Source organism: Tachysurus vachellii, chromosome 12 (assembly GCF_030014155.1).
Source record: "Tachysurus vachellii isolate PV-2020 chromosome 12, HZAU_Pvac_v1, whole genome shotgun sequence".
Classification (NCBI taxonomy): Eukaryota; Metazoa; Chordata; class Actinopteri; order Siluriformes; family Bagridae; genus Tachysurus; species Tachysurus vachellii.
Genome location: NC_083471.1, coordinates 13005492 through 13024873, shown reverse-complemented (window position 1 = coordinate 13024873; position 19382 = coordinate 13005492). Strand labels below are relative to the sequence as shown.

The 19382-nt window shown below is 39.4% G+C and overlaps 1 protein-coding gene across 2 annotated transcripts in view; it reads left to right on the top strand.

Annotated features, from left to right (window-relative positions):
• The first annotated feature begins 12461 nt into the window (after positions 1–12461).
• Positions 12462–19382, top strand: part of ssh1a (slingshot protein phosphatase 1a) — a 52793-nt gene continuing 45872 nt past the window's right edge. The window contains exon 1 of one of the 2 annotated variants that reach the window (XM_060883247.1): positions 12462–12865. In XM_060883247.1, the coding sequence (XP_060739230.1) occupies positions 12794–12865 (72 nt within the window). In that variant the 5' untranslated portion in view covers positions 12462–12793. The remainder of the gene's footprint in view (positions 12866–19382) is intronic. The other variant, XM_060883250.1, reaches the window with a different exon arrangement.

Sequence of the window (19382 nt, the reverse complement as noted above, 5' to 3'; positions counted from 1 at the left end):
CCAAGTCAAAGCAATGCCATTCCTCAGCCTACTTCTGATCTCTCAATGGCAGGCAAGCCAGAACCTTCTTTAATCACAGCCCCTCTTACTGCTCATGCTGTCATAGACCTTTCCCAGTCTTTGTCAGTCGATATTGCACAGTGTCAAAAAGATGATGTCACACTGAGGACAGTGATTGAGTGGTTAAAGGATGGAAGGAGACCTCCATCGTGGGTTCTAAAGAAAGGTTCGGCAGAGCTCAAAGTATATTGCCGACAGTTTGATAGACTGCATTTGCAGGATGAGAAAATCTACCGGTTTGCCTGTAACAAACCAAAAGAATCACCCACTCTTCATGTAGTCATTCCCAGCAAAGCTGTCCCCCAGGTGTTACAGTTTTTACATGGACATTCCACTGTAGGTCACCTTGGTCATAAAAAGACACTAGCAAGGGCCAGGGAGCATTTCTATTGGCCATACATGGCGAGAGACATAGAGAACTACTGCCAACAGTGTGTGTCCTGCCAGTCTAGATCTATGCCAGTTCCACATCAAGTAGCTCCTTTACAGACTTTTCATGCCAATCGTCCTTTCGAAAAGGTGTCAGCTGACATTACAGAGCTTCCTGTGACACCATCAGGCCATAAATATGTCCTTGTTCTTCAAGACTATTTCACCAAGTATGTGAATTTGTACCCTATGAAGGACCAAAGAGCTGTAACAGTTGCACACTGTATTTTTGAGCAGTATGTTACAGAGCATGGTGTTCCTGAATGCCTTCATACAGATCAAGGCCGTCAGTTTGAGGCAGATTTAATCAAGGAGTTGTGTTCCAAGTTGGGTGTCACCAAAACTAGGACTTCTCCCTATCATCCTGAGGGAGATGGTTTAATCGAAAGATTGAAAGACCAGTTGAGTAAAAGTCTGTATCAGCAAACAGAACCATGGGATACCATGTTGAGGTCAATCCACTTCTCCTACAATACCAGTGTGCACAGCAGTACTGGATACACCCCTTTCTTCCTTGTTCATGGATGTGAAGCCAGACTGCCTGTTCATTTACTCTTTCCTAGTCCTGCTGAATCTTCCAGTGCCTCTGCGGGCACCCCAGCAGAGTATGCTACATCTGTCTACAGGAAATTACATTTTGCATTCCAGTTCCGTAAGGAGACTCAGGAACATGCTCATGTGCAACAAAAAGCACAATATGATAAAAAAGCCAAATACACCACGTACAATGTGGGAGAATGGTTTGGCTGAATGATCCTGCTCATTCCCGATGTAAACTGGCCCCACACTGGAAAGGACCCTACATTGTAACACGAACTGTTCAGCCTGACAGTGGTTACTCTGTACTGTATGCTATTCAGCCAAAGGGTTTTCCTGAAAAGACACCACAAGTGGTACATCATAACCGTCTTAAACCCTACCTGGCTCCCACATGTCAGCTGGGGTGAACAGTATCAGATGCACTGTCTCCCATTGCACAGCCTGTTGAAAAGGAAGTACCCTCTAGTACTTCTACTTCTAATACACTTGCTGCCCAGGACAACTTGCCTTCTGTCGTTTTTACAGGAGGAGTCCCCAATCAGAGTTCGGCCAGGTCTTTGCTTTTGGGACAGACCCTACTGAACTTAACTCAAAACACTGGACAGTTTAATGTCCCACAGTCTGGTGACACTGCAAGCTCAAAAGTGGGCCGTCTTACCTTTGCTCCACATGCTGTTCTAGACTCTAGCCCATTAGGTCGCAGGCCTGTCAGGTTGCCTGCAAGGTTCAAAGACTATGTTGTGAAGTAAAAAAAAAAATAAAAAATCTTTGCTTTATTCTTTTATTTTATTTAATTTTTTTGAGGTCCTTAAATGTCTCATGTGGAACACAGACCATTTTGTTCATGGAAAATCGTGGTTGTGTTGCACCAACAATCTGCACATTGCTTTGTCTGGTTTATTCATGACATTGTTATTTTCTGTATGTTGAAAACGTGGACGTTTCTTTTCACATGGGGTAACTAATGTGAGGTTGCTTGTTTAACGTTCATTGTATTCTGTCATTTTTTGTTTTATGTTATTTTCTATCAAGGACTTTTATTTTGATGTTGAGTCCTCGAGGAAGACTATGGAATGTGAAGGGGAGGAGCTTGAGAGGGTGTGTTCGTGCACGAAGTGAGGTGTTGTTTTTTTTTTCCAGTTCTAATCCTCTGCTCAATAAAAGTTATTAGCTGGTAATATTTCAAGTCTATTGTCTTTATTGAAATCAACCCATGAACAGTTAAACCTCCACGCCTTACAAATGTGCTACTTGTAAAGTGGTATCGATTTACTGTCCTCTGAAAGTTACTTAACATACAGCCATTATTGTCAAAATAGCTGGCAAAAAAATGAGTACACCCTAAGTGATAACAGCTGTACATTATTTAACCATATAAAGCCATGTGTCCTATTCATCATGTTCATGTCTTTTTCTGCCTAACAGGACCATACGAATTTGTGTATCTTGTATTAAAGCAGTTCAAATTTGGTGCTTTGAGTACAATTCTTCCATAATTTCAACACTGCATGTTGAACATGGCGCCTCATGGCAAAAAACACTGAGGATTTGAGAAGTAGAATTGTTGCTCACCACAAAGATGGCCTAGGTAACACCCTGAAACTGAGTTATAGTACAGTACAGTGGCCAGGGTCATACAAAGGTTTCCAAGACGGGTTCCACACAGAACAGGCCTTGCAAGGGTCCTTCCTTGCATGGAAACAGTTTTCTGAAGACAACATGTCCAAGAGCATGAATTACTAGAACGAGGTCCTGTCATCTTGGCTCAGATGGTGTTCAGCATGTGCGGCGATGCCCTGGTGAGGAGTACCAAGAAAATTGGGCCTTGCCTACAGTCAAGCATGGTGGTGGTAACATCATGGTCTGGGGCTGCATAAGCGCTGCTGGAATTGGGGAGCACCAAGATGACTGTTTCTTGCTTTGGAAGCTGAAGGCGAAGGTGATGGAGTGGGCAAATATAGTCTCCACACCTGAAACCTACTGGTCGACCTGTGAGGCATCCTCAAGGTGGAAAAGCACTATGTGTCTAACATCTAGCAGCTCTGTGATGTCATTATGGAGGAGTGAAAGAGGATATCAGCAACATCCGATGCACCTCTGTTGAATTCCATACCAAGGAGGATTAACAGAGTGGTTGTCAACAATGCTGCTCACACAAAATATTGACACTTTGGACACAGTTTTGACATGTTCACATGTACTCACATGTACTCACTTTTGTTGCCAGTGTTTTAGACAATAATAGCTATGTTAAGTTATTTTTAGAGGACATTAAATCTATACTGCTATACATGCAGCACAGTGGCTACTCTAAAAGTATATCCAATTTTTATTTCTATAATTTGGTCCCTTAAGATCATATCATAAAATAGTTGCCGAAATGTGAGGGGTGTACTCACTTTTGTGAAATACTGTACACAACATAACATATAACATTACATTATATTGCATTACATTGTAATACATTGTATTCCAAGTGCATCACTTTTACCTAAAGGAGATTCTGTAAAATGTTAGAAGACTGAAAGTTAATTTAAAATGTCTTCCAGTTTTGCCACAGTTGGCCACTTACACTGTCGAGCTATAAGATAAAGTACTGTGTGGTACCTTAAACTGTTTTTTTACGCCTAAGGCTATACCTGAGATTAACAATCTGGACTTAAGTGGCTTTCAGTTATTATGCAAGCTGCATATTGAAAATTCACTCTAACATCACATCATGTGGAACTACAACACTTAACGACACTAGAAAGTTAGATTTTCTTTATTGATATTGATAACCTTGCACTGACTATATACTGTATATCCCTTTATTTAACTATATACTGTGTAGCGGCAACCTATAACCGCTGAGAGGCGAAGTAGCAGGAAGAAGCATTGCTGACGCGTTCCACTTGTTCCTTATTCACATTTATTGAATGGAAGACATACAGACTGTTGTACAGGCCATATATGTACGGACATACTACATGTTGTACAGACTGACAAAAACCACAAACTCATAAACAAAAAAGCATACAATGATGCAAAACACTAAAGACACAATTGTTGACTGATTATGTTAGAGTCTATATGAAAGCCACATTAAAATACGCCAATAAAGTTTTACGGTCAACAGAAAGTGGAGGGGTTTGCGTGCCTGAATGATCCTAGGAGCTATGTTGTCTGGGGCTTTCTGCCCCTGGTAGGGTCTCCCAAGGGAAACAGGTCCTGGGTGACGGGCCAGACAAAGAGCGGTTCAAATACCCCTTATGAGAGAGTGCATATCAAGGTCCGTGACGTCGCCTGGTATGGCGCAACCAGGGCCCCACCCTGGAGCCAATGTGGATTGGGTGGCAGTTGAAGGCGGGGGCCTCGGCGACCCAATCCCCGGACACGGAATCTGGCTCTAGGGACATGGAATGTCACCTCGCTGAGGGGGAAGGAGCCTGAGCTGGTGCAGGAGGTTGAGAGATACCGACTAGAGATAGTTGGGCTTGCCTCCACGCATAGCTTGGGGTCTGGAACCCAACTCCTTGAGAGAGGCTGGACTCTCTACTACTCTGGAGTTGCCCATGGTGAGAGGCGGCGGGCTGGTGTGGGCTTGCTCATAGCCCCCCAGCTCAGCAACCATGTGTTGGAGTTCACCCCGGTGAACAAGAGGGTCGTTTCCCTGTGCCTTCGGGTCTGAAAGCTGAAGAAGGAGTTCTATCGAGCTTGGTTGGCTCGGGGGACTCCGGAGGCATCTGATAGGTACCGGAGGGCCAAGTGAGCTTCAGCCCGGGTGGTTGCGGAGGCAAAAACTCGGGTCTGGGAGGAGTTCGGTGAGGCCATGGAGAAGGACTATCAGTTGGCCTCGAAGAAATTCTGGCAAACCGTCCGGCGCCTCAGGAGGGGGAAGCAGTGCCCTGCGCACACTGTTTACAGTGGGAGTAGGAATCTGCTGACTTCAACTGGGGACATCCTCGGACTTCGAGGTTCTCCTCAACCCCACCGACATGTCTTCCACTGAGGAAGCAGAGGCTGAGGGCTCAGTTGTGGACTCGTCGATCCCCCAAGCTGAGGTCACTGAGGTAGTTGAGAAGCTCCTCAGTGGCAAGGCACCGGGGGTGGATGAGATCCGCCCTGAGTACCTCAAGTCTCTGGATGTGTGATCGACAGGCGGATCGGTGTATCTTCTGCAGTGATGCGGTCGATATACCGGTCTGTTGTGGTGAAGAAAGAGCTGAGCCACAAGGCGAAGCTCTCTATTTACCAGTCGGTCTACGTTCCTACCCTCACCTATGGTCATGAGCTTTGGGTCATGACCGAAAGGACAAGATCCCAGATACAGGCAGCCGAAATGAGTTTCCTCCGCAGGGTGGCTGGGCACTCCCTTAGAGATAGGGTGAGGAGCTCGGTCACTCGGAAGGAGCTCAGAGTAGAGCCGCTGCTCCTCCACATCGAGAGGAGTCAGCTAAGGTGGCTCGGGCATCTGTTCCGGATGCCTCCTGGACACCTCCCTGGGGAGGTGTGCCAGGCATGTCCAACCGGGAGGAGGCCCCAGGGAAGACATAGGACACGCTGGAGGGACTATGTCTCTCGGCTGGCCTGGGAACGCCTTGGTATTCCCCCGGAAGAGCTGGAGGAAGTGTCTGGGGAGAGGGAAGTCTGGGCGTCCCTGCTTAGACTGCTGCCCCCACGACCCGGCCCCGGATAAGCGGTAGAAAATGGATGGATGGTCAACAGAAAGTAAGCGTTCCCACTTACTTCCCCCCTCTTCCCATACACACTGACAAAACAGGAAATGGAGTGAGATTTATACACTTGAACCCCAATGAAGCACCATGACCCGGAAATGCATTCCCAAAAAGATACAAAATAAAAGTCAAGCATATAGTGCACTTGCATTCCAGCCCCTGATTATTACACACTAAATCTGTAATAATCATCAAATATAATCAAAAATAAATACAAACATTTACACTGCAGTATGGCACATAAATTCTCATTAAGTATTTTAGTCAATAAGAGTCTGTTTACTTTATCCATATAGCTACAATAATGGATTCAATAATGTAAGAATTATGTCATATCTCCGTTGAGAGCTCTCAAATGTCACTATAAGAAGTTAGTCCATAGATTCTTTATGTTCCTCCGCTTCAAGAAGACAACAAATTTTTGTAATTGGTCTAGTTAAAAGGGAACACATAGTCTTGATTTTGACTTGTCGTACAAATCCCTTTTTGTCCTTTATGGTGTCCACAATTCTACCCATATTCCAGGAGCTCCTTGGTGCATTGTTGTCCACTAGAAGCACAACATCTCCCAACTGAAAGTTGCGCATTTTTACAATCCACTTCTGTCGTTCCTGTAGCAGAGGTAGGTAATCAGTTATCCATCTCTTCCAAAAGAGATTTAACATGTACTGAACTTGATGCCATCTTCTATGTGTATACAAGTCCTCTTTAGTGAATGTTCCAGGAGGTAATGTCCAATTCGTATTCAACAGGAGAAGATGATTAGGTGTTAAAACTTCTAAATCGTTAGGATCAGAAGAAGCTCTTGTTATAGGTTGATTGTTAAGTATGGACTCGACTTCACAAAAGAATGTAAGAAGACCTTCTTCATCCAAGTGCTGACCTTGAACGATAGCATTCAGAATTTTCCTTATTGATCGAATAAGTCTCTCCAGATTCCTCCATGGTGTGAACCAGTAGGTGGATTGAAAGTCCATTTTATCTTCTTTTGAAGAAGAACGTCGTTGATCTGATTTTGGTTCCAACTTTGTATTGCCTCTCTCAATTCACGTTCAGCTCCAACAAAGTTTGTCCCATTATCTGAGCGTATTTCAGCCACTTGTCCACGTCGTGCAATGAAGCGTCTTAATGCATGAATAAATGAATCTGTATCTAATGATGCAGTCATTTCAATGTGAACAGCTCTAATGGCAAGACATGTAAAGATAACCCCATAGCGTTTTAGGGTGACTCTTCCCCATTTTATCTCAAAGGGACCAAAACAATCTACTCCAACATGAGTAAAGGGTGGCTTATCTGGTAAAACTCTATCTGGTGGTAAATCTGCCATTTGTTGATGTCCTGCAGTTCCATGGAACCTCCTACAAACTACACATTTTGATAAAACCCTTATGGCTACAGCAGCTCCAGTGATCCAATATTGTTGTCGAAGGCTAGCCAGCATGTAGTTTCACCCACTATGTCCAACTTGTTCATGAATGTGGTGCAAAATCAGGCTAGAAATGTGCATATCCTTAGTACAATTGGATGTTTAGCTTCTTCAGGAATTTCTGCATTACCAAGACGACCACCAACTCTTATAATACCAGACTGAAGTATGGGATTAAGATTGTAGAGAGAACTATTTCTCGTGACTGTTCCACTATTTTGCAAACTTGCTAATTCATCTGGAAATTTCCACTTTTGACACAGTCGTATGATGTCCATTTCTGACTTTTCCAATTCTTCCAATGAAAGCAAGTCCTTGTGTCCAATAGATGTATACTTCTGTATTCCTTTATCAACAGTTGTCATCTGCTGATATGAATCCACGGCCTGTGACTGTTTCCGCTCTCTGACACGATCCAACAATATTGACTTCAAGCGAAGAATCCATGCAACGGCCTTTTTCAGTCGCATCCAAGAAGAAAAGTAATTAAAGAAGTGTGATAAGGAGACAGATTCTTCCTTGACTTCTATCTGGTTTACCAAAACACTTCCTTTAATTTCAGGATCATTAGACATCATCACCTCTTTATATGTAGGATCTACTGGCCACTCTTCCCGCGGCTGGACAAGAAATCTAGGACCATAAAGCCATATACTGTTTTGTAGGAATGAATCCACCTTCACTCCTCTAGATGTTAAATCCGCTGGATTACTCAATGAATTCAAATATTTCCACTGTGACATGTCAGAGTTCTTCAGAATTTCTGACACTCTGTTAGACACAAAGCACTTAAATCTTGTGGTCTTATTCCGTAAGTACTTAAGAACTGAAGTACTGTCTGTCCAGAAAACTGATTCCCGAAAGGGCATCTTAAGCTCTCCCATCCATATGTTGTTAATGCGACTAGCAAGTGTGGCAGCTGTAAGTTCCAAGCGAGGAATCGTAATGGATTTTAATGGCGTAACTCTTGCCTTGCTTGCTAGAAGAGTTGAATGTGTCAAATTATTGGCGTTGTGAATCAGAAGGTAAGACACCACACCGAATCATTGCTTACTTGCGTCTGAAAAATTATGCATTTGAGCAGATGTTACTTCACCAAAACCATCAGGCTTTAAACATCTTTTGACCTTGAAACTTTCCAAATGATGCAGGTCATCTAGCCACTTTCTCCAACTTTGAATATATTCCAAAGGAATAACATCGTCCCATCCAATTTCTTTTCTGCATAGATCTTGTAGGATTATCTTTGCAAATAGAATCACAGGCGAGAGGAATCCTAGAGGGTCATAGATGGAACTAACGATGGAAAAAATTCCTCTTCTGGTAAAAGGTCGATCACTGACTACCACCTTAAATTGAAAGGCATCTGACTCAGCACACCATTGCACTCCCAGGGCTCTTTCTAGTGGTAATGCATCATGATTCAAATCCAGGTCCTTTACCTTGCTCTCTCTGTCCCTTTCAGGTATAGCACTTAATACAGCACGACTGTTACTCATCCACTTAGTTAAGTGAAATCCTCCTTTGGCACACATCAGTGAGGTTCTTGTACAGGTGCGCAGCATCAGATTCAGAGGTTACAGAGACAAGGCTGAAGAATCCACATAAAAGTTATTAAACACAACATCCTTTGTCTTGTCGTCATATAGGTCCTTTTGATCTGTTGCACATTTACTTAATGCAAAGTTTGAGCAGCTTGGTGAAGATGTAGCTCCAAATAAATGTGCCATCATTCTGTATTCCTCCAAATTGTTGTTTGTGTTACCTTCAGGCCACCAAAGAAATCTTAAAAGATCACGATCTTCCGGGTGAACTTTCACCTGATGAAACATAGACTCAATGTCGGCCATCAGGGCAACAGTTTCTAGTCTGAATCGTTCAAGTACGCTAACTAGTGAACTAGTTAGATCAGGACCATGTAAGAGATTACTATTCAAAGATGTACCTTGATAAGAAGCTCCACAATCAAACACAACCCTTATTTTGCGTTTTTTAGGATGGTATACACCATGATGTGGTATATACCAGAGATGTCCATCACATCTTTCCAACTCAACCATGGGTACTCTTTCTGCATAACCTTTACTGATGACATCTTCCATAAAGTTTTTGCATGAAAGATCGGATTCACATTGAACCTTCTTTGCAGATGTGCAGCACGCTGCTCCACAATTTTACGATTCATTGGCATAATTAAATCAGTGTTTCTAAATGGCAGTCCAATATGATAGTGACCATCAAAGAGTTTTGCTGAATGGGACACAAAATCCATAAATTGTTGATCTTCCCTCGATAATCCAATCTGTTCATCATGAGCAGTCTCATGAGCAGAAAATCCGCTTTAAACTGTTGCTTCCACAGTTCTTCCAACTTTAGTACCGAAATCCTATTCACCATTATAGAAGATCGATCCACAACATCATTTATGACCGTTCCTTTGAGTGGTCCATTAACTGCCCAGCCAAACATAGTTTTTATTGCATAGGGACCATTATTCTGACTTTGTATGATCTGCCATGGTTCTAATGCCTGTGGAACATTGGCTCCTATCAACATCAGAGTCTATTCCAGGTAAGTTCAGGTGACACAAATGTGGCCAAGACTGAAGATCATTCTGTGTGGCTATATTAGCTATAGTTACAGGCATAGCATCTTGAGTATATACTTCAGGAAATAAGCAATAATGTTAACGGGTACAAATGTCATCAAACCATTCATTTTTTTTTTATTTTTTCATCTGGAGGTACAAGAGACAGTGAAGATTTATGTGACACAATTGCATCAGACATAATCAGTTGCATATTTTCCAACATTGAGCTCAATTGAGATGCATTGTCATCGCATTTCATCAATTCCTTCATGGATCCAATCATACGATTCACTTTATTCACTTTAGTTTTCCTATCCTTTTGTAGCGATTCAATTTTTGCCGCGAAGGCCTTAGCCGTGAGCTTATGCTCTCGTTTGCCGCTATCAGCTGGCTCACCACCTGGCTCGCTGCCATCAGCGTCTTGCTTGCCGATATCCGCGTTTTGCTCCATATATTAGAGTTCATCAACACAAAAAAGGTGTGAACTCAATTCCATACAGCGCTGTCTTTGCGCACAGAGAGCAACAACCAATGAATTTGTGTAGTAAGACCACAGTCATGAGCTCATAAGCAATCCAATTCCAATCCAACGTAACAGCACACAGCAGCGTCTTCCACACCAGCAGCAAACACAGCTCCCAATAATTGAAATCACAGACATACCTTAACTGCCGTTATCATGCGATAAGTATTTGTAGTGATGAGTCTCCGTAATTCAAACACAGATGAGCAGAGGAAGCCATTTCCAATTGCGTCCACACTCCCAAGCCAATTTCTGTTGACTTGAATGTAGCGGCAACCTATAACTGCTGAGAGGCGAAGTAGCAGGAAGAAGCATTGCTGACGCGTTCCACTTGTTCCTTATTCACATTTATTGAATGGACGACATACATGTTGTACAGACTGACGAAAACCACAAACTCATAAACAGTCTATATGACTGTTTAAAAACAGTCTATCTGTTTATAAACAGTCTATCTAACAGTCTTAGAGTCTATATGAAAGCCACATTAAAATACGCCAATAAAGTTTTACGGTCAACAGAAAGTAAGCTTTCCCACTTACTTCCCCCCCCTCTTCCCATACACACTGACAAAACAGGAAATGGCGTGAGATTTATACACTTGAACCCCAATGAAGCACCATGACCCGGAAATGCATTCCCAAAAAGATACAAAATAAAAGTCAAGCATATAGTGCACTTACATACTGTATTGTTTATTTAATGGATATCTGCTTCATATAACACATAAAACTTGGCCACAAGAGGTTACATTAGTTGAGTTTTTATTTAAACTTTTCATAAGAAACTGTAGTCTGTAGCATGATGGAGAGCACAGTCATTGTTACCGTAGACAAATTAGTTAACGTCACAGCAAAATTAGGATGAAATTTACCCAAGCAAAACTGACAAGGCTCAGAAATGCAGATACATCTTGGATGAGACTTACACATATAGGGATAAACATAAAAACTTCCCATTATGCTGCAACAAAAAGAAAAGGAATAAATAACAGAATATTTATTTACACTTGCTCATCAGTAATTATGACATGCTGTGTTTTTCCAAGTGAGATTTTCCATATGATGTGAATGAGATCCATTTCTTCACTAATATTGTTTGTTTCCAGATTAGAGGGATCAATTCCCAACTCTGCCCTGTGTGGAGTCTGCATGTGATGTGTTTGCACCCCATCCAGGGTGACCCCTGTCTTGTGGCCTGAGACCCTGGGATAGGCTCCAGGTTACCCATAACAGTGTATGAGATCAAAGGTACAGAAAATGGATGGATAAATGGATGGACATCTTAAAGAAATAATAAAAAATACCAGCCCAAATGAAATCCTGGAGGGTTTGGGGTTTTAAATTCCACTGATAAACTTCCTAGATAAGTCTAGGAAGAAATCAGCCCCAACCTCAATTACTTGTAGAATTCTATATATTGTATGACCATTGCTAGTGCTATTGCACTTGATTTTATAAAAATCCTTCCTACATGGATGCAAACACCTTATTTTTTTGTTTTTTCATCTGTGAAAGACATAAGGTAAGCTTAACCCTGCTGGATCATTTGTATTCACCGATAGGCCATAATATTCAAACCATTGACATGCGATATTAATAGCATTGATTATCTCACATTATATTACAGTGGCACCTGTCAAGGGGTTATGTGTTGCACTATTGCACTGCGGAAATGACTGGCTTTGATTTCCTTGTACACATGCAATAAAGAGGACTGAATATAAAAAAGTCCCACTTTTAAACTGTACACCATCTGTTCTTGATACGGTCATTGCAAAAAAACAAAAAACAATTAGTAAATAAATAAAATTATAAAATAAAAATAATTTTATATATATATATATATATATATATATATATATATATATATATATATATATATATAATAATATAAATATATATATATAATATATTATAATAATATATAATAACTAATGCAGATTTGGTATTTGCATAAAATTATATATAATTTTATGCAAATACCAAATCTGCGTTAGGCACATTTAGAGGGGAAAATTACTACGCATAGTGTGTGACCTTAATGCTGTAAACCTCTGACAGCCAATAGCATCACCATCACGTCTGCATTTTCTCACATGTCCTAATGCTGTATAGTGTGTGTGTGTGTGTGTGTGTGTGTGTGTGTGTGTGTGTGTGCGCGTGCGAGAGAGAGAGAGAGAGAGAGAGAGAGAGAGAGAGATCATGAACACTCTGTAGGAGTCAGATTCAGCAGCCTGTCTCAGCTTCAGTTCAGTTTAATACCGTTTTGTATTATCTAAGGCAGAGATTTCAGAAATGTAATGCCACCATACTGGAGGTTTAAACCGCTTGCCTTTCGGACCAAAATCAGATGAGGCTTCATGTAAAGCGCCGCAGTGATCAAATCTCAGCCGCCGGAGATGCCAAGACCTGCTTGGAGCCATTTTAGCCCACTGATAAAGACCTGAGCCACATTTCTGCACAGATTTGGACTCGTTTTGGGATTGTTACAGGCTTTACAGCATGGCTTTGGTAACTCTGCAACGATCTCCGACCCCGAGCACGGCCAGCGCGGGCACCGCGAATGCCGAGACGGTAAGCCGGGAAACAGGAAAAGGAAAGGCAGGGTTTAACGGGACACGGGGATGTGTAGGAGGCCCTTACGCGCGCTCGCGCGCGCGTGTGTATGTGTGTGTGTGTTTCGTTTTACCGGGCTGCCGCTAACAACATGTGCTCATTACATTTGTTATAAAAGCAACAGGGTTAACAACAATCTCATAACATTCTGCTTGTGTTTATATTCCAGCTCGTTCTTCCTGGTTAACAAATCGCTAGTCAGCTAGCGTCTACATATTGACAACGCGTAGTTATACCCGTAAATCTCCTCTAATGAAAATGACACTGAATTAATGACCTGGATCAGTTTGTTGACTGCCACCTTTAACGTTTCAACATAAAAAAAAACAACCCTGAGAATGCTTATTTCTGAGTGTTAATCCGTTATTATATGTTATGGTGAATGAGCTAGCTGGTAACTAGCACAGCGCCCTTACCTGTCAGTCCTATACGGTCACTCACATCTCAAGTAGCCAGGGGTAATGATGGAACAAAAATGCTATTTTATGCACGTTAAAATGTATAAAAATAAAAATTTAATATCGTATAATCACCCACATGTTCCTAATGTACTGCAAACCGTGATTTTGTGTTAAATAAAGGGTGAGTAATGGAGTGTTTATGTACATAATATAGACAAGAGAACAGATTTAGTAAACAAAACTAGGGATGGAAAATATTTAATATTTATTTTGGTCTGTCTATTGACAAAACCATACTCTATACAAAATCTATATGTAGCACAATTTATTAAGTAGGAATATCATAGTATTTAAGATGAAATCCTTACCTATATTATTGTATCTGAAGTAAAATCACTCTAGTAAATATAGCAATGCTATGTATATATATATATATATATATATATATATATATATATATATATATATATATATATATATATATGAAACTATTATATAAAATTAGAAAGTATAACATGATATATAACATACATAGTATAAAATTATGTCTAAATGTTTAAATCACTTTTGTGTATAACTAACAGATATAATTGATATTTGTAAATTACGTGGATAGAAGAATGAAGAAATGTAAAATGTAAAAATGAAGGCAGGCAGATTGGCCTGAATTTAATTTTTGATTTCATCAAAAAGCATCATGATACTGATAAAGAATGTTTAAATTTTAGAAATTAAAACAGCAATATAGTTAATTTCAAGAAAATAGACATAAAGAGCTATTAAGAGCAAACACAAGATAAGAAAATAATAATTAAAAAACAAATCCCATAACTCTTTTGTTTCTATCTTGCTATCTTCACAGAAGAGATACTGATAGAACTAACATGCCTTCTTCAAAAGTACACCATCTTTTCTTTCTTACCACTTTTATTATAAAATAGTATATTTAAAACTAATGAATCCTAATACAAGGCATTAAATGGCATTTATCATGCCACTGTGTGGATTGCACACTTCTTGTATGTGTATCAATAATTGGCTGTATTACAGTATATAGTGTGATTATTATGTTAATACATATATATTAACATTGTATATGTACATAAACCTTTAACAAAAAATACTTGTTAAGTTTTTTTCAGGACATTTTGAAACCCTGAAGGTTGTTCATGTTACCACGCACACATGTACATAGCATCTATTTGACCCATTGACTTTAAATATGCACCTGACATTTTCTTGTGTAATGAACCAATTACCACATATACTGTACACATAATACACTGATTCCCTGTTGCCTCCTAAGGGTTGATTTGTAACAAAGACTGTGTTATGCTTTATAGTAATACACATTTCCATTTCTAATTTGACTATAACTATAAACTATAACTATAAACGTGATGCCCTTCAGTCTGTAACAAAAAGAGTTCTCTGATGAGGGTTGTGCATCCATTTAAGAAGAAATTAAAGCTGCAAAGGTGCAAAAGGGTTCAGGTTGTCTCTCATTGGCATCACATGACCTTTTTAGAGAAGCATAATCAACAGCGTCCATCTCCAAAAGTCAAACACATCTGCAGTGCCGTTGATGTCAGTAACAAAGCAAGTGATTTATTGATTAACATTGTTATATGTTGTGTATAGTAATTTACTAAACCTTGCTATGACCTCATTGGACATTTTGATGCAGAATGAGAATTTCATCAGTAGAGGGCGCAAGCAACACATGCTCATGTCAAGCTGCAGCGTAAACAACGCAGATTAGGTACCATACCAGCAATTTTACAGTCAGACGTCCTTCACAGGTTCAATGTTCTCCAGTTTTTTGTTGTTGTTGTTTTTTTTTACGTCAAATATTGCATTTAAGAGTATGTCATAATGGTTTTCACTTTTAAGGTGTTTAACTGAGTGTGCAAGAAGCATTGATCGAGAAAGGCTACTTCATTAGATCATCAGAAACAAATGTTCCATTTGGGCTCTGGAAGATTACGTTGCTGTACTAATGACGTCATTGTGCCCCAAGGGATTGTATTACTGTTTAGGAGCAAGGGAGGGGGGTTACTCCCCTCAAAATGAGTGAAGTAGTCTGTCCCTGGTGAGGGTGGGGCTGTTCCATCATCATACTGCTAACACACACACACACACACACACACTTGGATTTTGCAGAATAATCCATCCAATAGAGGGACACAGAGCTGCAGTGATGTCATTTCTTCACACCATTAGCGTGAGATAGAGATGAAGTGTTAGCAAGGAATAGAGAGGTAAAAAAAATACTCAAGGAATGGCCGGAGCATTATAAAATCTGAAAATGTGACGATTGTATGTAAGGCCATTGTACAGTGTGTGTTTTGTAGTACAGCTGGGTTATTTAATAATGTAATATTGCTATCATGGTAAATGATGACACAGCAGATATCATTAGCACTTTTACAACATATTAGCACTATTTCAGCAAAAAGTAGCTGATCTGATGTTAAAATCTATATATTACTTTTACTCATTAAGTGCGTAATAAATTAGCAACGGGGTGGTTCACATTGCATCAAGTTACAGAGAAACTGCAAAGTATGGTCCACTATAATGAGGAAGATGAACTTACAGAAAACTTTACTTTTCTTTTTAAACTGTTCATGTGAATCCATTCAGAAAGCTGTTATCCAAGATGTCTTATTTTGTCACAATTTGAAGTCAATCCCATAACCAATTACATTCTGAAAAAACATATGCTACCTTTTTGATACACAGCCATATTTGTGTTTGTAGATTATTAGAAATATAGATAATTAATGAATAAGACCAGACAGATTACAAAGCTAGTTATCTAGCTTTAAATAGCTATGATGGAGGCTGCAAGGAAAAATGTAAGGAGGTTCTGTATTTTTATCCACAGGATTTGATTGACTGTTAAAAACAAAACTAAGTCAGATGTCAATACTACTGTGTGTAAAGGACTGTTTGTTTCTGGGCCTGTCACAATAACCACTTCTGTTTTAGTTCTGTAAATCTGTAACATTCTTGTAATTTTAAGACCATTTTATGCTGCTGATATAATGATAATATTATAGCATAATAATGAGAGAAATGGGCTTTAAAAATTCACTCTCACTCACTCATTTTCTACCGCTTATCCGAACTACCTCGGGTCACGGGGAGCCTGTGCCTATCTCAGGCGTCATCGGGCATCAAGGCAGGATACACCCTGGACGAAGTGCCAACCCATCGCAGGGAGGCTTTAAAAATTAAATATTCTAATTTAATTATATTAGATAATAATTTAAATATAAATTATAAGTCAAAACAATAAATAAGGGCCATTCAGGGCAAAAGGTGTAATGTAACAACATATAAGCTAGAATTTAGCTAGAATGAAAGACTATTACACCAGTTTTTGGCATTTTTTTTATCTAAATTTTGTTCCCCCACCTTCTTTTCTCAGTAAGATGTGGTAAAGTGTATTTATTGGGACAAAATAAACAAACACATCATGTAAAAATACTACTGGACACCAATCAACAGTCCACAAGAGGGCGCAACTAATAACTAAAACGGTGCAGTGTTCTGGTGTTTGTTGCAGAAAAAACCTGCCTTATTATTACCAAAGTGCATCATTTTAAATTTGATTTAAAGTGCATAAAATTTAGAAAGAAAAAGATTGAACCTCTCAGGCAAGTTCCAATGCTTTTAGTTATTTTTGTGTTAAACATCCTTTAATTTTGTCTATATTTCACATTTAATTCTTTTAGACAATTTTACTGACTAAAATGGCATCGAATATTAATCGACAAAATGCATAAATGAAACAAATATCTTTGTTCCTTGACCTTTTGAAAAAACACTATTTTAAAACCATTTTAATCTTTAGTTATTCATTGTCTGTGCGTTTTTACTGAAAGAGCCTGTTCACATTTCAACTGACTTGTTCTGTCTATTTGTCTGATTAATCTCATGTGTTTATGAAGTGTTTGAGTGAGTGCATTAACCTGGTGTTAACACTTTACTTTACTGGTGTTCATTTACTGTTTAGCTTCAGTACTGGATTATTTAAAACTCATACTTTTCTTTCTAGATTTTTCTTCTTCAAAAATATCCTAGCGCAGTCATCACATCTTAAATTCAACAAAAACTTGATGTGTGAATTTGAATTTGTTATCCCTAGAGCATTCAAGAGACTACAGGAGCAGCAAGAATAGCTTAAACATCAGTGTCATTCATTCTTATGTAAAACGAATGTAAACCCAGTGTGCAATATTGAGGTAAACAGAAACACCAAAGTCATATCAGTATATAGTACCATAAACCAAAAATTTAATTATCAAGATAGGCATGTTTCCCTCACACAGAACAATGTCGACAGCATGCTGTTCATTATAGTTTTCCCCAAGTGGATGCTGACTCAGCATTTTCTGTTTGATCCAAAATAAGATCAGATAGTGAGGACGTCAGTTGACTTTACAGACAAAGAAGAATTGTAAGTGATACAGAGTGCATTATGAGCTGATGTGCAGTCTGAAGGTCAGTTTGGAATCATTTAAGCTAAGAAGGTAGAGACTCAACACTGTAACAATATAATAGTATCATAACATTCAAATTTAACCTCCTAAATGTATGTCTATAAGATCTAATTAGGTCATTTATTAACACAGTTCTTCTTAAGGTCAGATACTGCTTGCAGACTAAAGCATGGAGGAAAGCTGCATTGTGGGGAAGTGTCTCCTGGGGCAGTTTCGGGTTAAATTGAGTCATTTCCCCTTTCAGGTGTGGGACGGCTGTTCCTAGTTGGCCTACCTGGGTTTCTTATTGTTCCCTCCTATGGTTTGTAACCTAATCACCGGTGTTCTGCCCTCCACACACAATGAGGAACTATTTTAACACTTTATTGTTTTGATGAAACTTTGTTTGTGGGGTCAGGAACTATGTTCTCTAAAAACCCCACCACTCACTTAGAGAGAGGAATATACTGCAGACGTCCCTCCAGAAAACGCTTACACTATTATTTGACTGCATAATATTTTACTATATTCACAAACATGGAAAAAAACATACACAACAAATGAGGCCACAAGGTTAGAGTCTGCTGAAAAGAACAGGATTAATTTCACTAGTTAGTGCAAATGGTATATTTTTACATTTATTTTTAAAGTCTAAAACAGAGAGTTAAAACCCAGTGACAATATATGGCCTCCCTTTTTTTTTTTACCTCTGGAGGAAGTGTTAAATGTAATTAATACTAGAAAGAATTAGACATCAATCAATCTATCCAGATTTAATTTTTTTTATGTATTTGTATTTATTTTGTTATTGTTGCAGTAAAAATGCTTGATTTTTATGCTTGAATGCTTGAAAAAGATTTTTTTCTTTTCTTTCAGTGTTAGCTTTGCTTATGTTTGATGCATGTGAATTAAAGCTGGCTTTGGCCTTGAGGGGAGGTACTGTCAGGGTCATGCTTGAACAATTTCCTACTGGAATATTAGGGCAGTGTGTCTTGTGCCATGTGGTTTGTATACGTTTTGTGCGTTCACATGTTTGCCCCGTCCTAGCCTTAATTCCTTCCCACCTCTGCACACCTGTCTCTAGTGTGTCTAATTGTTTCCCCTATATAGCCATGCCATATTGTGTTTTGTGGAGCGGAATCCTTCTCTTCAAGTTTGTGGTTTTCTGTTTGGTGCCTCCAGTCTGTAGTTTTGAGTTTCGGTTTAATTTTTTTGTGTAGTTATGTTTACCTAGTTTTTCCCCTATAGTTTCCTGTTTTATTACCTGGTTATTTTGTTAATAATTATGTCTGTTTGCTATCTCTGCATTTGGGCCTGGATTTGTATCCTGTTAGAAGCATGACAGTACTGACAGTGCACGAGTGCTGACAGTAGCACTCGTTTTTACAGACACTCCCCTTATAAATCTCAGAAACGAATTTAGATACAAGTCTGTAATTTTACACACTATTTCCAGGGCATAGTAACATTATTCAGCAGTGATTTCACATAAATTTGCCTAAAACTTAATATGTAATATGTAACCTAAAACATATCCTTTAATCATAGTGTCAGATCCTTTTGCTGTGTTTCTGGCGCTTTCTC